A 17,500-nucleotide genomic window follows, 5' to 3' on the forward strand; every position below is an offset into this window, starting at 1 on the left:
AATATCCACTGGATCATCCTCTCATATTTGGCTTTTGGAAACAGGATCTCACCTGCTAGACACGTGTGTGGAGCCGAACACGCCGGCTTCTAGGTTCCTCTCGATCACCTGTCGAACATCTGGTGAGGCGTCGTCAAGGATGGATCACAAACAGACATGTTGCACATTCAAATCTAGTCTACATACAAGTGCATGTGTACACACACATGCATCCATACAGGCATGCGCACACACACAAGGGAACTCAGATATTTTGTCGATTTTGAGATTGGTTGGGAGGGAATAAGGCTCATACATTGACCAGGAGATCCAGTATGTTAATGAATGCTGAGTTAACCATGTATCACCTCCAACACGGTTTGGCTCACCTGCTCAACGCAGGAACCCTTCTGAATTCTGACAAATCAACAACCTTTCCATTGAACATCATTCTGACGCAATTCAGCATCATAATGTATGAAAGTTGTATTCACGTGACGCTCGTTAATTTTTTTTTAAATAGACGCTACTTACGTTAATTAAACTAACATTAACTTTCTAAGGTTGGATGAGTCCATTACGCAAACATTACGATAACGTTAAATGGAGAATACAATCATTGGGTAAGTTAGCCCAGCATTATCAGTAGTCAACAATCAACAATCAACAATCATACAAACAATTACATATAAGTGTGTTGAACATTGTTATAACGTTATATCAGAGCCCATCGTAGTAAGCTGAATCGATAAAATATCACGTCACTAAATATGGTATGCGCTGTATTACTATGTTGGAAAGCTAAGTTGGAAATTACACACAGCTGGTGCAAAAGGCTGCCAATTAAGTACAAAAACATTGCAATAAACCATAGTATGTATAGTGACACCCACGTCACCCACAAAGAATGCCACGCTTAGCATTTACAGGAGAGAGACTGTTTAACTTAACATTAACTTAACATTAATGTAGCCACATAAATTGTCAGCTGATCATGTCCTCTCTGTATCTCAAGACTTTTGTGCTTCTGTTGACATTGTGAATACTTTATGTTGCAGGTAGACTGATAGCTTTTCATTGGATGTACCAATGTCAACTGTTTTTGAGACCTGGAGTATAGCAGGGGGCAAGACCCTTCACACGGAAACACAAGAGGGATGGCCACAGGAAAAAGGTCAGGAAGAGTAAGCGGTGCAGCTAGAGGAAGACCGGTGGGTAAATGAAGAGGGACGACATCGGCAGGCGGCATGGCAGGAGTGAGCAGGATATGTGACCAATACCCAGACCCAGATGGCCAGACCACTAGGTTCATGGCAGCACCGTTATAATTATTGTTAGCAACATCACTCCTGTTATCTTCTTTATATCTTCCTCTTCATAGAGGTGAAAAGTAATATTTTTACACAATTTATAATTATTGTTGTAATAAGATATATTACATGGTTACACACTGCCTTCTTTATTAGATAACTCATATTCAAATAAAAGTAAGAGTCTGAGTGTTTACATACATAAGCAATGTTCCTTATACACAGTACAGACATGAATCTATATTTGTCAAAGTAAAATTGCTTTGCAATTAATTAATTTACATTTCAAGGTGGTTTTGTGAGATTGCAAATGGACATAAAATGAGAGTTGGGGGAATATCGTGTCCTCAAAAAATTTAAAAATGACAAAAATATATGAAAGTGCAGCTTGTTCAGTTGACACTGGGGTTCAGAGGAATGAGGTTGTAGTTTACGTTCAGTTTTCGTGTCTTGAAGTGTAGAGCTGGCCCCTTTGAGGTCAAAGACAATGCACTCAGATGAATAGTAATAACATAATTACCCATCTCAGAAAAATAAAGACTAGGGCCAGTGTTGTGCCTGAACACGTTCATTGAAGGATAGTTCATGAACTCATTCATATTTTGGGCGAACGTGAACTGAACGTACTGTATTACTGCCTGATGAACGTTACTGTGAACTTGTTCATTCTGGTGTCTGTTAAGGGCACGCTCACTCGGTTCAACTTCGTTCAATAGGGGGGTTATTTGTTTATCAACACGGCGGATGCGCGCACAGAACGCCGTGTTGTTTGACCGGTTGCCATGGTTATCTCCGTGTGGTTCATTTGCAGTTGCGGTGTTGTCAGCTTACGGTTACATTCAACTGTATCAGAAAACGTGGTTATATGTTATAGATGTTCAGTTGGCCTTGCAACATGACTGCATGGTATGAACTCTGTTCCTTTAATGGCTTCCGCTACTCGTTGCCTAGGTTACATACAGAGCGTTCCAACCCCGTATTACAAGTAATACTACATCCCCCTTTCTGACTTAAGGATGCTGTCTAAGAAGATGCATAACTTAACAATCAAACTCCTGTTAAGAAAACATTAATTATTTCTTTCACTCCTCTTGAGAGTTAAACTAAACACTTCATCTTTTCAAGCAACATGATTTTAAACTAAGATTGTTTTATGTTAATCTCATAACCTTTTCACCTTTATGTAATAGTCTTACTGGAACTATGAAATCATGTCAAATGTAAACATGCATTTTTACATTTTTGCATTTTTACTTTCAACAAATAGATACTCTAACAAGCATCAACAACATTTACTTTTTTTTTTTTTACGAACAGTCAGTCTTTTAGATGCACTGGAGGTACTCTCACTCTGGAAGGGACATGTCCTTCTTTTACTAGTGTCTGCTGCCCTGAGTCACAGGGATTTGCAGGTGTGACAGATGTGTTCACCGCAGTGGATGCACCATCCTCAGGTAAGTCGGTGCGTGTTGATGGTGTAATAGGGTTGGGCGAGAGATGGTACCTATTTCTTCGCAGAGTGCCCCTAGGCGTCTCCACAATGTAGGATCTCGGAGTGCCTGCATTTGACACCACTGTGTCTCTCTCAAGGATGTCCTTGACCCACACATGGTCACCTTGTCGGAGGAGTGGCATGTTTCAAGCTCTGTGACGACGGTCGTAGTTCAGTTTCTGCTTTTGTCTGTATGCCTGTTCAGTTCTTTTTAGACTGTTCGTGTCTGTCCAGCCCGGGTTAAGCTTAGATGGAATGAAAGGGACAGGTGTTCTAATGTTTCTGCCCATGAGGAGCTCTGCTGGACTGTGTCCGTTCGCCAGAGGAGCGGCGCGGTAGGCCATGAGGCCAAGGGTCACTGTATTTCTTCAGGATACCCTTGATTGTCCTAACGGCCCGCTCTGTCTCACCGTTGCTTTGTGGGAAGTGGGGGCTGGATGTGACATGGCTGAAACCCCACTCTCGTGCAAACATTCTGAAGTACTCGGATGCAAATTGTGGCCCCCTTGTCTGAGCGCACCATATCTGGTATGCCATGAAGTGCAAATATGGATTTCAAGTGTTCCACCACCGCCTCAGATGTTGCATAAGTGAGTTTGGCTACTTCTGGAAAAGTAGTCTACAATGACCAGCTAGTGCTTATTATTTTCTGTCTGAAATAGATCTGCCCCCACAGTGGGCCATGGTCTTGCTGGGAACTCAGTGGGTTGCAGTGTTTCTCTAAAGTTGGTTCTCTCCCGAATGCATACATCCCAGTTCTCTATCAGTTGTGTCGGGGTCTTTGCTAAGGCCTGGCCACCACACAGATTGCTTGGCCCTCTCTCTGCATTTAGTGAGTCCTAGGTGGCCCTCATGCAGTTTGTTCAGCATATCTGCTCTAAGTGACACTGGAATTACTTTTCTACAGCCACAAAGTAGCAAACCCTCGTTAACTGTTAACCTGAGAATGGCAGGTAGGGACGGACTGCTCTTTGTATGGAGAATTTATCTGGCCTGCCCTCCTTGCAGTATCTCTTCAGTGTGTGGGATACAGTGTCTTTGTCCTAATGTGTTTCTATTTCTTTAAGTCTTTTGTCTGTAGCTGGCAGGTTTGCCATCACAGTGTCCACGTACAGGCTCACCTCTTCTTCCAGTGTGCCCTCCGCTGTGTTCTCGATTGGCGCTCTGGAGAGCACGTCAGCAGTGGCGATGTCCTTGCCTGGCACATGTGAGATGGTGTAAGAGAACCTCATCAGCCGCATACGTAGACGCTGTATGCGAGGTGGCAGTTCATCCAGACTCTTTGAGCCTAGCAGGGGAACTAAAGGCTTGGGATCTGTCTCTACGTGGAAATCCTTTCCTATAAGTAACTCTCACAGGCCCATGTCGTGGCTAAAGCTTCTTTTTCGATTTGAGCATAACGATGTTCGGTGTTGCTCAGGGCTCTCAAAGCATATGCCACCGTCTTTTTCAATTCATCGCTGGAGGAGAACAGCACCCATGCCGTATGAAGATGAATCTGCTGAGACGAGTGTGTCTGCATTTGGATCATACAAGGCAAGACCCGGCGGTGTTGTAAACTCAGCCTTAATCTGTTCAAAGGCTTGCTTCTGTTGTGGACCCCAGGCCCATATGTTTGACTGCCTCAATAGATCTCTGACGGGGCGCGTTTTCTGAGTCAGGTGAGGCAGGAATTTTCCCAGATGATTGGTCATTCCCAAGAAGTGCCTCACCTCACTGAATTTACTGGGCTCTGCCATGGCTTTCACAGCGCCCACCTTTTCCCAGGAACTTTATCCTGCTCTTTGAGAAGTCACATTTGTCATTGAGTGTCATCCCTGCCTCCTGCAGACGTGTCAATGTCTTCCTGAGCCTCTCATCATGCTCACCCTGCGTGGCATTCCATATTAGCACATCGCCCATCTGACATACAACACCTTCCAGGCCCTCGGGGATACGAGACATTCGTTTTTGGAAGTGCTCTGGAGCGGACGAAATTTCAAAACAGAGACGGTTGTAGCAGTACCGCCCAAATGGCGTTATGAAGGTGGTGAGGAGAGAGTGTTCTTCCGATAGCGCAATCTGCCAGAATCCAGCATTGGCGTTGCAGGCTGTCCTAAAGTGTGCTCGACAGGTAGCGGATGCTTCTCCCTCATCACGGACTTGTTCAGCTCCGTGAGGTCTGTGCAAATCCTGACTCTGCCAGTGCTCTTGGGCACCACAACAATGGGTGCACACCATGCTGTTGGCTCCTCCACCTTTGAAATCACTCCTTGCTGCTCCATGCGAGTGAGCTCTTCTCTCACCTTTGGCAGTGGGAGGGATATGGGGGTCGAGAGAGAAAAGGGCTTTGCTCAAGCTTCAGCACAATGGTGTACTCTCCCTCCATTTTCCCTAGTCCAGAGAAAAGCTTTGGAAACCCTCTTTTCACAGTCTCTTTAGTATCCAGGCTTATGTTATTCACGCGAGCCACCAGTAGAAGTGTCATGGCGGCTAGTCCATCCAGGAGTGGCATACGTAGCCCATCAACAACATGAACTTCCTCTTGTGTGCTTTTGTTGCCCTTACTGAGAGTAGCTGTAAATTTTCCATTCACCTTTAATGCGTAAAGAGTCTTTGTGGCTCTGGACAGTTTGCTGAACTGGCCCTGGGTGTACAACTTTGTTGGGATTGCAGTGACATCTGCTCCAGTGTCTATCTTAAACACTGATTTGTGAGTGTCCACTTTTACCTCTGTCATCCATGTGTAGTAACCTGTGGACTCCACAGAGCCCACGAACGCGGCGACCTCATCGCTGTCTTCCTCATTGCTGTTTCCTCAGTCACTGCAGCTACATGAACTCCGAGTTTCTTTTTAGCTTGGCAGACTCTAGCATAATGTCCTTTCTTTCGGCACTGGTTACACACAGCCTCTCTAGCTGGACACTGCTGCGGATGATGCCCTTGTATGTCCGTCATATCTGTTACATTGTGTTTGTCTTTCTAGTGTCTTTTTATGAAATATCTGCCTATCTCGGTGCTTCCTTTGCTTTGAGCTGCTTCACTGCTATGATTGCATACTGTCTGTCTAGCTGAGCGCTACTGGCTTCTGCTTTAAAGTTTGTTTTTAGCATTTAAGTTGCTTCTTTACCTGCTCACTTTGTCGTGCCTTGTTAATTGCCTTCTCCAATGTCAGTTCAGGGTCCATCTGCAACTGTTCTGAAAGGCGTTTATCCCTCAGGGTCACGACTAGATGATCTCTCACCATTTCGTCCTGTAGAGCACCGTATCCACAGTACTCAGCAAGGCAATGCAGCGCGGTGTGGAAGCTGTCTGCTGACTCGCCGACTTCTTGTTGCCTCTGGTTGAATTTAGCCCGTTCGAATATAATGTCCCTGCACGTAACAAAATGTGCGTCCAGCTTATCTTTTAAAGTACCATAGTCTCCCGCCTCGTCTGCCTTTAAATGCAGAGAAACTACAATGTCCTCTGCCTCTTCTCCCATTGAATAAATCAATGCATTGAGCTGATTTTGCTCGTCTAGCCTGGCTTTTGCTCATCTAGCCCGTCCATTCTAGCCTGGCTCCGCCCGCCTAAGTACTTCCGCTCAATTTGAATTTCCCTTCAGTACTAGGTCTGGACCTGCTGTATGTAATTTGGTTTTCTGGGGCCGCCACAGCGGCGCCCAATCAGCGAACAGAGGGCGTGTCTGAGAACAATGACGATGGCGTGTTGTCAACGATTAGACCCAGCTTCGAAAGTTGACTGCATACATCATCTCTGGCCTTACTATAAAATATTGATTTACAATGTGCAATTTTTCCCTGATAAATTAAATTCGACGAACAAAACCTGCAGCTGTCGTTGACGGACATTTTTCAGACGTGCAAGGTGTTTGGTTTGTGTACAACCTGCGCGTGATTCCCGGCGCATGACACACGTCACAACCAAACGTTAGCGATTGGTTATGGCAGATCCAGAGTGGCACTGGGCAGATCCAATCATTTTAAACTTCAACAGACACCCGCCTTCAAGTGAGTTAACGTTTGTCAATTGATTAGGTCCAGACTCTCTGTACAAATGAAATGAAATGAAGTGAAGTACGAGAGTCTGGTAGAACCAGGCTACGTCCATTCCAGACGCGATGCGAAATCTGTCGAATTGTTTTATCCATTTCGTCCACTCTTCTGCCTTGAACAAAAAACGGCTCCGGAGGCTTAACTTGGTACAGAGCCATCGTTGCTCTTGCCTTTAAGATGCTAACGCTAACTCACTGACAGGCTTATCTATCCTAACTTGGCGAAAACTCACGCAAACAATGCATCTATACTTGTGTACCAAGCAGTTGACTCTACACTACCACTTTGCAGCTTACTGCCTTAACTTCTGACACCATGTTCAGTTGGCCTTGCAACATATATTAAAATATCAAGGAGACTCGTAGAGATGTGACTGCATGGTATGAACTCTGTTCCTTTAATGGCTTCCGCTACTGCCTAGGTTGCCTAGGTTACATACAGAACGTTCCAACCCCGTATTACAACTAACAATAGACACTGTAGTATCTGTCGTATAAAGGCTGGGAAGAATTTCCAATTAAAAATATGTACACTTTATGTTGAAAGTACAGGCCATCGCGATTCCCATTGAAACAAATGGCGCGGTGATTATTCTTCAAAACGAGAGCTGTTAAATTATGAAAAATGAATTAAACTGTAATCAGATAACGCGGTTATATGCTATAGACCCTAGAGTATCCATGGTATAAAGGCTGAGACGAATTTCGAATTATAAATATGTACAATCCATAACGTTAGCCCTCTGGCTCATAGCTCAGCGGACTAGAGTACCTCCTAGAATCATTGCTTGTTTGCCGGAAATGGAAAGGGGGCCTGTTTACGTTTGGTTGTAGCCTTTTCGCTCGGTTCTCTGTCCCAACAGTAGGGCTAGAACCGAGCAAAAAGACTGCAACCAAACGCAAACACCCCCCTTTCCGTTTCCGGTCAACGAGCAATGAGTCTTCCAACAGAAATCAATGGGATTTACAAAATGCGCTAAATGTGCAATAAAACCCGATATAAACTGTATTTTGCTACAATACTTGATTCAGCCACTCTATTTCATCCTAGGCAAACCACAAAGGGGGCTCAATGTTCAAAATACCGGAAAAAATAATAGCCCACAGCAACATTGAAAAAAATAACTATGAACTAGTTAATTTTTTGGAGCTGTGAACTTAATCCAAAATTTTTAATTATGGAACATGGAAGATCTGGATATCATATGAGGCCGACGGCCGGCCTGCAGAGCCCGTAATCGGGCTCTGCAACCCAGCCGAGGACCGGGGTCGGGCGGCCCGCGGTCGGGGAGCTGCCGGGCTCATGTCGTATGATATCCAGATCTTCCGAGAGTCCGCGGCCGGGCTTCGAAGCCCGCGGCCAGGCTGCAGAGTATAATTAATAAAATAATTAATAGTTAATTACAGAGAAAACACTTACATTTGTGTTTTTCCAATCCTGTCGCATCTTTTCGCCCTCCATCTTGTCTAGGATATTTCTTGATTTTCGGTTTTCTCGCAAGGTATTGTGGGAACAAGTCAGAACTGAAGCGCTTTGAGTGTGCCCATCGACAATCTCAATTTTGAGGGGATGTTAGCCCTCCCCCTTACCCCTTAAGCTACCTTTAAACTGGTATTGGGACATGGCTCCACGGCGCGTGACGCGCAACAGCGAGGGGTAGGGCTGAGATTTTCCTTGGAGCAAAGGAATGAGATTCGGCCTTAGTACTATAATTACGGTTGATAGCACTATTATTACGGTTGTTAGTAGTATTATTCCTGTTAGTACTATTATTATGGTTTTTAGTACTATCATTCCTGTTTGTACTATAATTACTGTTGTTAGTACTATTATTAATGGTACTACTATTACTACTGTTATTAGTACTATTATTGCGATAACTTGAGCCAAATGGTGCTCACCGGTCTAGTAGAAGAGAGATTGGCGTCTCTTTGTGGTCCTAGATCCTCGTGAGGCTCCCATCTTGGGAATGCTGCACCAATGCACACCCTCGTCCCCTCCTCTCACAGATTATCTTCTTGGTTGGTTTGCTTCACCCGTAAATTAACGCATTACATGGACAGCTTCTGCATCAGAAGTCGATGCAAACTGGACCAAGTAATAATCCTCACCAATAAGAACCAATAAAAACAACAGAATGAAAAGACAACTGTGTGGATCGCTCTCTAGTTCGCCCACTTCCTTCCTCACTCAGTGAGTTTCCCATTTTTTCCGGAAGTTAGGGGTAAGAGGGCAGAGGACTCTTTAACACAAGAAAAAGTTGCCCGGCCCATTACCGTGTATGAATGTACGGATTTCTCTGAGCTTGGACTTGGTTGGAAATATTTGGGATAATGTATGAACACAACCAAATAAAATACGTAGGTCTATTCATTTTGTGATATTTGAATGCTGAAACCTTATTTAATATGCCTTTGTACAGGAAGCAAGGCCCATCTTGTCTAGTGAATTATCTGACTGGGAGAATGGCACATCCTCACAGTTGAAATCATTCTATGAAATGGAAGCTGTTTGGCAGGAAGCGTGTTCGACTCAATCCCAAGACAAAGGAACTGCACAATTCAGGGCAATTTAAAAGTCAATAAAACAATGGGAATTACTCTTGGCAATGCAAGTGTATGTGTGGGTTTCAAGACAGCTACAAACAAACAAATGGTAATTGGTTGCTAAGCAACAAACACTAAAAACAACAGTTTCGACTCAGTGGGATGATGCTGAGACAAGGAACCCCCTGTACATACCACATTAACATAATTGCATGAAATCCCATTTGATCAGATTCCTTCGAATTGTTTGTCGTGTTTTCTGATATACAATGTCTAAATGGGTTTGAAATCAGGTGGAAGGAAGCATCGCTTGTGTCTCTCATGGCAACTGAAGAACGACATCTAACAGGATCCACCATTACACTAATCTGTTGCAGTTAACTAACATGACATTAAAATACACCCACTGCTGCTGGGGAGACTTCAATTAAATGTGAACCAAACCACAACCGATTGGGCTGAAACCGTTTGGATTCAATTTTAGTACTATTATTACTGTTGTAAGTACGATTATTACGGTTGTTAGCACCATTAAGACTGTTGTTATTACTATTAATACGGTTGTTAGTACCATTAATACTGTTGTTAGTACTATTATTACGGTTGTTAGTACTATTATTTCAGTTGTTATTACTGTTGTTAGTACTGTTAGTACTATTCATTTGGTTGTTGGTACTATTTTTACGGATGTTAGAACTATTATAACTGTTGTTAGTACTATTACTACTGTTGTTAGTATTATTATTACGGTTGTTAGTACTATTTTTAGTGTTGTTAGAACTAGTATTACTGTTGTTAGTACTATTATAACTGTCGTTAGAACTATAATTACTGTTGTTAGTACTATTATTACTGTTGTTAGTACTATTATTACAGTTGTTAGTACTATTATTTCGGTTGTTAGTACTATTTTTACGGTTGTTAGAACTATTATTACTATTGTTGGTACTATTATTACTGTTGTTAGTACTACTATTACGGTTGCTAGTACCATTATTAATGTTGTGAGTACTATTATTACTGTTGTTATTTCTATTATGCGATAACGTGAGCCAAATGGTGCACACTAGGGGTGTGAATCTTTGGCTTCAGACGATTCGATTCGATTAACGATTCAGTAGTTGGCGATTCGATTCAAGGACAATTTTTTTTTTTTGGAACGATTCGATTCGATTCTGTAAACCACGATTCGATTCAGTAACTTAGAACCAAAATTCTATATCCGTGAAATAAACATGCAATAATGTGACACCCCTTGTCAATTTTACCATTATTCTTTGCGAAGCCAAAATACTTCCACACTTTGGATTTCAAGTTAGCTGGTGCATTAACAATCTCGCTGCCGCTCTCTGCCATGTTTGAAATGCACCAGTAGAGGGTGAGGGAGAAAAAAAACTCTTGTGGGACTTCCTTGCAAGCTGACTAGCTGATGACAGAGTTACGGATTACCGAGCTGCACTTCAAAAAATAAACGTGTAAACTAAGTCTTAAAACATTAATCATAATCGATTCATACGATTTAAAGCATTTATATTGATTATTGGTGAAGCCAAAGCGATTCATTCTATTTATTTATTTTAGCAGATCGATTTAGTTGAATCGGTAGGACTGACATTTGATTCATCGATGCATCGCATGAATCGTTATACCCCTAGTGCACACCTTTCTAGTAGAAGAGAGATTGGCGTCTCTCTGTGGTCCTAGATCCTCGTGAGGCTCCCATCTTGGGAATGCTGCAACAATGCCCACCCTCGTCCCCCTCCTCTCACAGATTATCTTCTTGCTTGGTTTGATTCACCCGTACGTTAACGCTTTACATGGACAGCTTCTGCATCAGAAGTCGATGCAAACTGGACCAAGTAATCCTAATTCATCATCACCAATAAGAACCAATAAAAACAACAGAATGAAAAGACAACTGTGTGGATCGCTCTCTAGTTCGCCCACTTCTTTCCTTACTCAGTGAGTTTCCTGTTTTTTCTGGAAGTTAGGGGTTAGAGGGCAGAGGACTCTTTCACGACAAAATTGCCTGGCTTGTTACTGTTTATGAAAGTATGGATTTCTCTGAAATTGGACTTGGTTGGAAATATTTGAGATAATGTATGAACACATCCAAAAAAAAATCTAAATCTTGAATGCTGAAACCTTATTTAATATGCCTTTGAGTGAGCCTTGTAGCAGCTTAAAGGTCCCATTAAAACAGGTACAGGAAGCATGGCCCATCTTGTTTAGTTAATTATCTGACTGGGAGAATGGCACATCCTCACAGTTTAAGTGGTTCTATGAAATGGAAGCTGTTTGGCAGGAAGCGTGTTCGACTCAATCCCAAGACAAAGGAACTGCACAATTCAAGGCAATTTTAAAAGTCAATAAAACAATGGGAATTACTCTTGGCAATGCAAGTGTATGTGTGGGTTTCAAGATGGCTACAAACAAACAAATGGTAATTGGTTGCTAAGCAACAAACACTGAAAACAACAGTTTCGACTGTTGACAGGGGGATGCTGCTGAGGTAGGGACCCCCCTGTATATACAAAATTAACATAATTGCATGAAATCCCACTTGATCAGATTCCTTGGATTTGTTTGTCGTGTTTTCTGATATACAATGTCTAAATGGCTTTGATATCAGGGGGAAGGAAGCATCGCTTGTGTCTCTCATGGCAACTGAAGAACGACATCTAACAGGATCCACCATTACACTAATCTGTTGCAGTTAACTAACATGACATTAAAATACACCCACTGCTGCTGGGGAGACTTCAATTAAATGTGAACCAAACCACAACCGATTGGGCTGAAACCGTTTGGATTAAATGTTCACCAGGCCTTGACCCTAACCCTCACCCCCTCTTTGAGTGGTTCAGTCATTCTGGAGGCTCTGAAGTTATCAGGCTGGGATGGTGTACAGAATGTCTGCAAATGACATGTTTGAGGTTACGTTAGTACATCACTGAGCAATTAATTAATAAAGTATAGAAGTAATGTAAAGGAGAGGGACACACACACGAACACACACACACACACACACACACACACACACACACACACACACACACACACACACACACACACACACACACACACACACACACACACACACACACACACACACACACACACAGTTATCAGGAATGAGCTCATGGGAGGCAGCTTGCAGATCACAGCAACCTCTCACTGAATCAATCGAATAGGCTTTTAAAACACACACACACGACACATACACACACACACACACACACACACACACACACACACACACCACACACACACACACACACACACACACACACACACACACACACACACACACACACACACACACACACACACACGCAGGCGACTCATGTCAAGTTTTAATACACTGGCTAAAGGAGTTGCAAAGCAATTCAATTAGTATTTCCTTGTCTTTAAAGCCCACAAAGAGCTGAGACAAATCCAATCGAGAGAGAGAGAGAGAGAGAGAGAGAGAGAGAGAGAGAGAGAGAGAGAGAGAGAGAGAGAGAGAGAGAGAGAGAGGGAGAGAGTGTGAGAGAGAGAGAGAGAGGGAGAGAGTGTGAGAGAGAGAGAGAGAGAGAGAGAGAGAGAGAGAGAGAGAGAGAGAGAGAGCTGGAGACAGAGAGAGAGAGAGAGAGAGAGAGAGAGAGAGAGAGAGAGAGAGAGAGAGAGAGAGAGAGAGAGAGAGAGAAATGCAAAAACACTATGAAAACATTGAGGGCCTAATCACCAACCAAGATTTTATAAAATGGGACAAACATCAAATTGGACGATATCCAATCGTCCTAATCCAAAAGTCCAGAATAGAGCCCTTAAATTGTATAACCACGTTAAGGAAAGCGACAGCAACACACTCCACAACAAGGCTCTTACCCACAGAGAGTTACACCCAGAAAAGTTTCCCCTTAGCCAGCTTGTCCTGGGACACAACAACAACCAACACATCAGGCAAAACCAAATTATAAGAAAACAAAAGGAAAAGTATTTGGCACATTGGAAAGAGTCCACCAAAAACCAGAGTAAATTGGCATGCTATTTGACCCGTAACAGAGACTATACAGACTCAGCGAACACAGCCTGGCCATCGAGAAGAGACGCCACGGACAGACCTGGCTCCCAAGAGAAGACAGACTGTGCTCCCACTGCACACACAACCAACTAGAAACATAACTGCACTTCCTGACCTCCAGTCAGTCATACGAAGATATCAGGAATACACACTTCCCACAGATGACAAAGGCATGCAAGGACTTCGAAGACACTCCAGATGCTCACAAACTGCCATACCTGTTGGGAGAAATACAACAATGTGCGAACGCAGGAGCAAGATTCATCACCTGTTGTGATGAGAGAAGGACCTCTAACTCCCCATAGACTTATCCCCCTGGATTCACTCTTCACACAGTAATTGCACTATTGCACACATCTTCCATGATGTAAATACTGTGTATTTAGAGTGTATCTTTAATTTATGTCTATACGAGATCCTGTAATTGTTATAATTTTTATAATATTGCACATTTTACTTTTTATAGTACTTTTATAGTATACAATTTGATATGTATAGCTATTTTGTATTTAACGTTTTATATTTATTATATTGTACTATATACCTGACCTTTTTACTTTTTATTTTATAATGCTGTTTATTTTATTGTTCACATGCTTTGGCAATGCAAATGTATATTTCTCATGCCGATAAAGCTTTTTTGAATTGAATTGAAAAATTAAGAGAGAGAGAGAGAGAGAGAGAGAGAGAAGGGCTTGATTAATTGATAGATCACTGGACAGGCAATCCAAGGCCATTGGGTTTAATGTCAATACACACAGAGAAAGAGATTAGCATGCAAACTATCATATTTATGCAACGGAATATGCAAACATGCAAATGTTGCCATGTTGACACCCATATCCCACATTACACACACCAACACATTAACAAACAATGACATGGAGCAGAGTGCAACGTAGACAAAGAGAGACAGTATTGATGGGTAGAGTGTAAGCTTTTGATGCACACAGGACACCTCAGTGTGCATTAGGATGACGGGCGGACAACAGTAAAGCTTACTGTAATCTGATCAGCAGCAACTGGTAGGGGAGATCACACCAGTGCACACGCACACGCACGCACACACGCACACACGCACGCACATACACACACACACACACACACACACACACACACAGTTATAACGCTGAATGCAGTCAAAACTTGTGTTTATATAGGACTGAATGGAGCTTATTGAAAGGTCTGTGTTAAAAACCCTGCTACAGCAAACAACTTACAGCTGTTTGCTGTATACACCAACCGTATCACAGTCCAGGATCTAGACTCACTTTAACACCATACCACACAAAACAGTGAATCATTCTTTCGTGAGTTTGTTTAGTTCAATGACTCTGTCTCAATGTTCTCTATGTACCAGCCTGTGTGTGTGTGTGGGTATGTGTGTGTTTTTGTGTACATGCACATTCCCATGTATTTGTGTGTTAGTGCACGTGTGCATGGATTCCTATCTCATTGCAATGAGTAATTAAACCACACACAAGCTCTCACTTTAAAGCGGCATTCTTCATTTTAACTTGAGTCTTAATCCATTATGCGGGCTGACAATGAATATATTAACATGGTGTGACTAATGTGTTCATGTAGAATATCGTGGATGTGTTTCAGTTGGTAAGATTCAAGCACTGTTATTTGAGTGTAATCTGTTAGAAATGATGAGGCCATAATGTGTGGAATGTCCTGTCTGAGTGTTATACATTTACATTCAGGGGGTTTTGCTGACGCTTTCTTCCAAAGGGATTTGCAACCATTCATTCACACATGCATATTCATACACATACGACGGTGGTGTCGACAACGCAGGGTGACAGCCAGCTTGTCAGGAGCAGTCAGGGTGAGGTGTGTTGCTCAGGGCCACCTTGACACTATGCTAGGAGGTGCTGGGGATCAAACTAGCAACCTTCCGGTTACCAGTCAACCCGCTCTACCTCCTGAGTTACTGTCGCATTTTAGACTGCTTCCTACTATTTTTTGACCGATCAGGGCATTGCATCCCTGACTTCAGGGAGTACATCTTGCCTGTCAGGAGCATGATACAACACTTCTCAATGGTAGATAGACAAAGGGAGGGAGGGAGCAGGGAGGAAGGGGTATATAGTTTGGGTGTTTAGTTAATAAATGTAGTTATTTTCGGCTTCAACTTTTCATCGCTCGAATAACACCTACACCAGCTTTTTGCTGCAATTTTTAAGTTTTATGCTGAATCAAACCAACAAAAATGTTACAGGAAACACGAAAAGAGATAGAAGTAGACAAGAAACCATAAGTTCAAAAATATATTGTGAGACAAAGATTGCCAAAGAATAGAAAGAGGGAGGGAGAGAGAGGAGAGAGTGGGAGGGCGAGCGGAAGCCAGATCAAAGGATACTCTGAATTGCCTTCTCGTTCCCATCTGATAGCAGAACTTCCTTCACGTCAGCACAAATGGCAACCTAAGAGAGAGACAGAAAAAAGAATGAGAGAAATGAAACAGAACAGAATAGTCAAACCAAACAGGCCACCGGATACTACAGAAATCTCCTTTCTCTTGCTCTCTCCCTTCGTCTCTGACTATCTGTCCCCCTCTCTCTCTCTCACACCAGACAATAACGACAAACTCGTATCTACAAAGCTCGACTCTTGGCAGTCCATTTTCCCCTCTCTCTGTCTCTCTGTGTAGATCTCTCTCTCTCTCTCTGTCTCCCTCCCTCCCTCTCTCTCTCTCTCTCTCTCTCTCCCTCTCTCGCTCTCGTCTTCATCCCTCTCTCTCTCTCTCTCTCTCTCTCTCTCTCTCTCTCTCTCTCTCCCTCTCTGTCTCACTCTCTCTAGTACCCCGCCCCATCCCTACATTTTGATGTCTGCATTATTTTAATCATTCAATCAAATCAGTCAATACTTTTATCAGGGGGGCTAGTGGTGGGGGCTGCTATCTTGCCATCACTCTGTTCAGTAATTGCATTGTGACAGGGGATGATGGCTGAGCGCAGGGCCCTTTCATTTGGCTCTGGGTGTTTATCGGCCCGAGCCATCGTTCCCGCGCCTCCGCTGTCACTCTGCACTCGGCTCGCCGGGCCTGCCTGATGCCCTTCATATAACTTTACAGTGCAGAGCAGAGAGATGCCGAGCCCAGAGAGGGGGCCGATAGAGAGAGAAAGAGAGAGACAGACAGAGAGAGAGAGAAAGAGAGCCGAAAGAGAGAGATAGAGAAGGGGGGCCGATAGAGAGAGACAGAGAGACAGGGAGGGAGACTAAGGAAGGGAGAGATGTTTTGCGCCTAGCTGTATAGTGTGTGAGGGAGATATGGGGAGATGTGATGGTGGTGAGGTGATGTCGCCTCACCATAACCCAATCTTTTCTCCTTTTCTTTTCTTTGCAGACGTTCTTTTTTTTTATCAGTGAATTGGTGTCAGACTGTCACTGTGTGTTAAGGGCTGCGAGTGTGTGGACATTGTGTGTGTGTGTGTGTGTGTGTGTGTGTGTGTGTGTGTGTGTGTGGGCTTCACGGGCTTCACTGCCTGCATTACCGTGCCTGGTATTGAATTCTTATGCATGGGGTTTCCATATAGCAGAGTCAATTTGAAGTAGTGTCATCTGGCATATTGAAATGACATCTTGTGTGTCCAGAGTCAGTGCAGATGCATGCACACATGCACACACACACACACACACACACACACACACACACACACACACACACACACACACACACACACACACACACACACACACACACACACACACACACACACACACACACACACACACACACACACACACACACCCTGAGAGCTGCAGGGCTTGTGAGAGGTCACTGGAGTCCTGGGCCACAAGCCGTTCAGACCAGCAGGGCCCCTGAGGGGTAACCCAGGTAACCAGCTAGAAGAGAACACAGCAACCTTGGAACCAATGAGCGCTCAGAACCGCCTTACACAATCCGTTTGAGCCCTAATGAAGAGTCCACTGAATCCACAACAACCGGGGACAACCGGCGAACTGCAACATTCCACAGAAAGTTCCTCAACTCTCCCTTTGAGGCTGGTTGTGCAATCTCTCCGGAAAAACATTCTTCATTCAATCAACCATCCTGCCGA

General features: G+C 43.5%; 1 protein-coding gene across 2 annotated transcripts in view; it reads right to left on the reverse strand.

Annotated features, from left to right (window-relative positions):
- Positions 1-17,500, reverse strand: part of camkmt (calmodulin-lysine N-methyltransferase) — a 146,587-nt gene that overhangs the window by 33,918 nt on the left and 95,169 nt on the right. For both annotated transcript variants that reach the window (XM_056609864.1, XM_056609865.1), the window contains exons 6-7: positions 15,799-15,862; positions 53-119 (exon numbers count right to left, since the gene is read on the reverse strand). In XM_056609864.1, coding sequence (XP_056465839.1) covers positions 53-119; positions 15,799-15,862 — 131 coding nt within the window. The remainder of the gene's footprint in view (positions 1-52; positions 120-15,798; positions 15,863-17,500) is intronic.

Source organism: Gadus chalcogrammus, chromosome 15 (genome assembly GCF_026213295.1).
Source record: "Gadus chalcogrammus isolate NIFS_2021 chromosome 15, NIFS_Gcha_1.0, whole genome shotgun sequence".
Lineage (NCBI taxonomy): Eukaryota > Metazoa > Chordata > Actinopteri > Gadiformes > Gadidae > Gadus > Gadus chalcogrammus.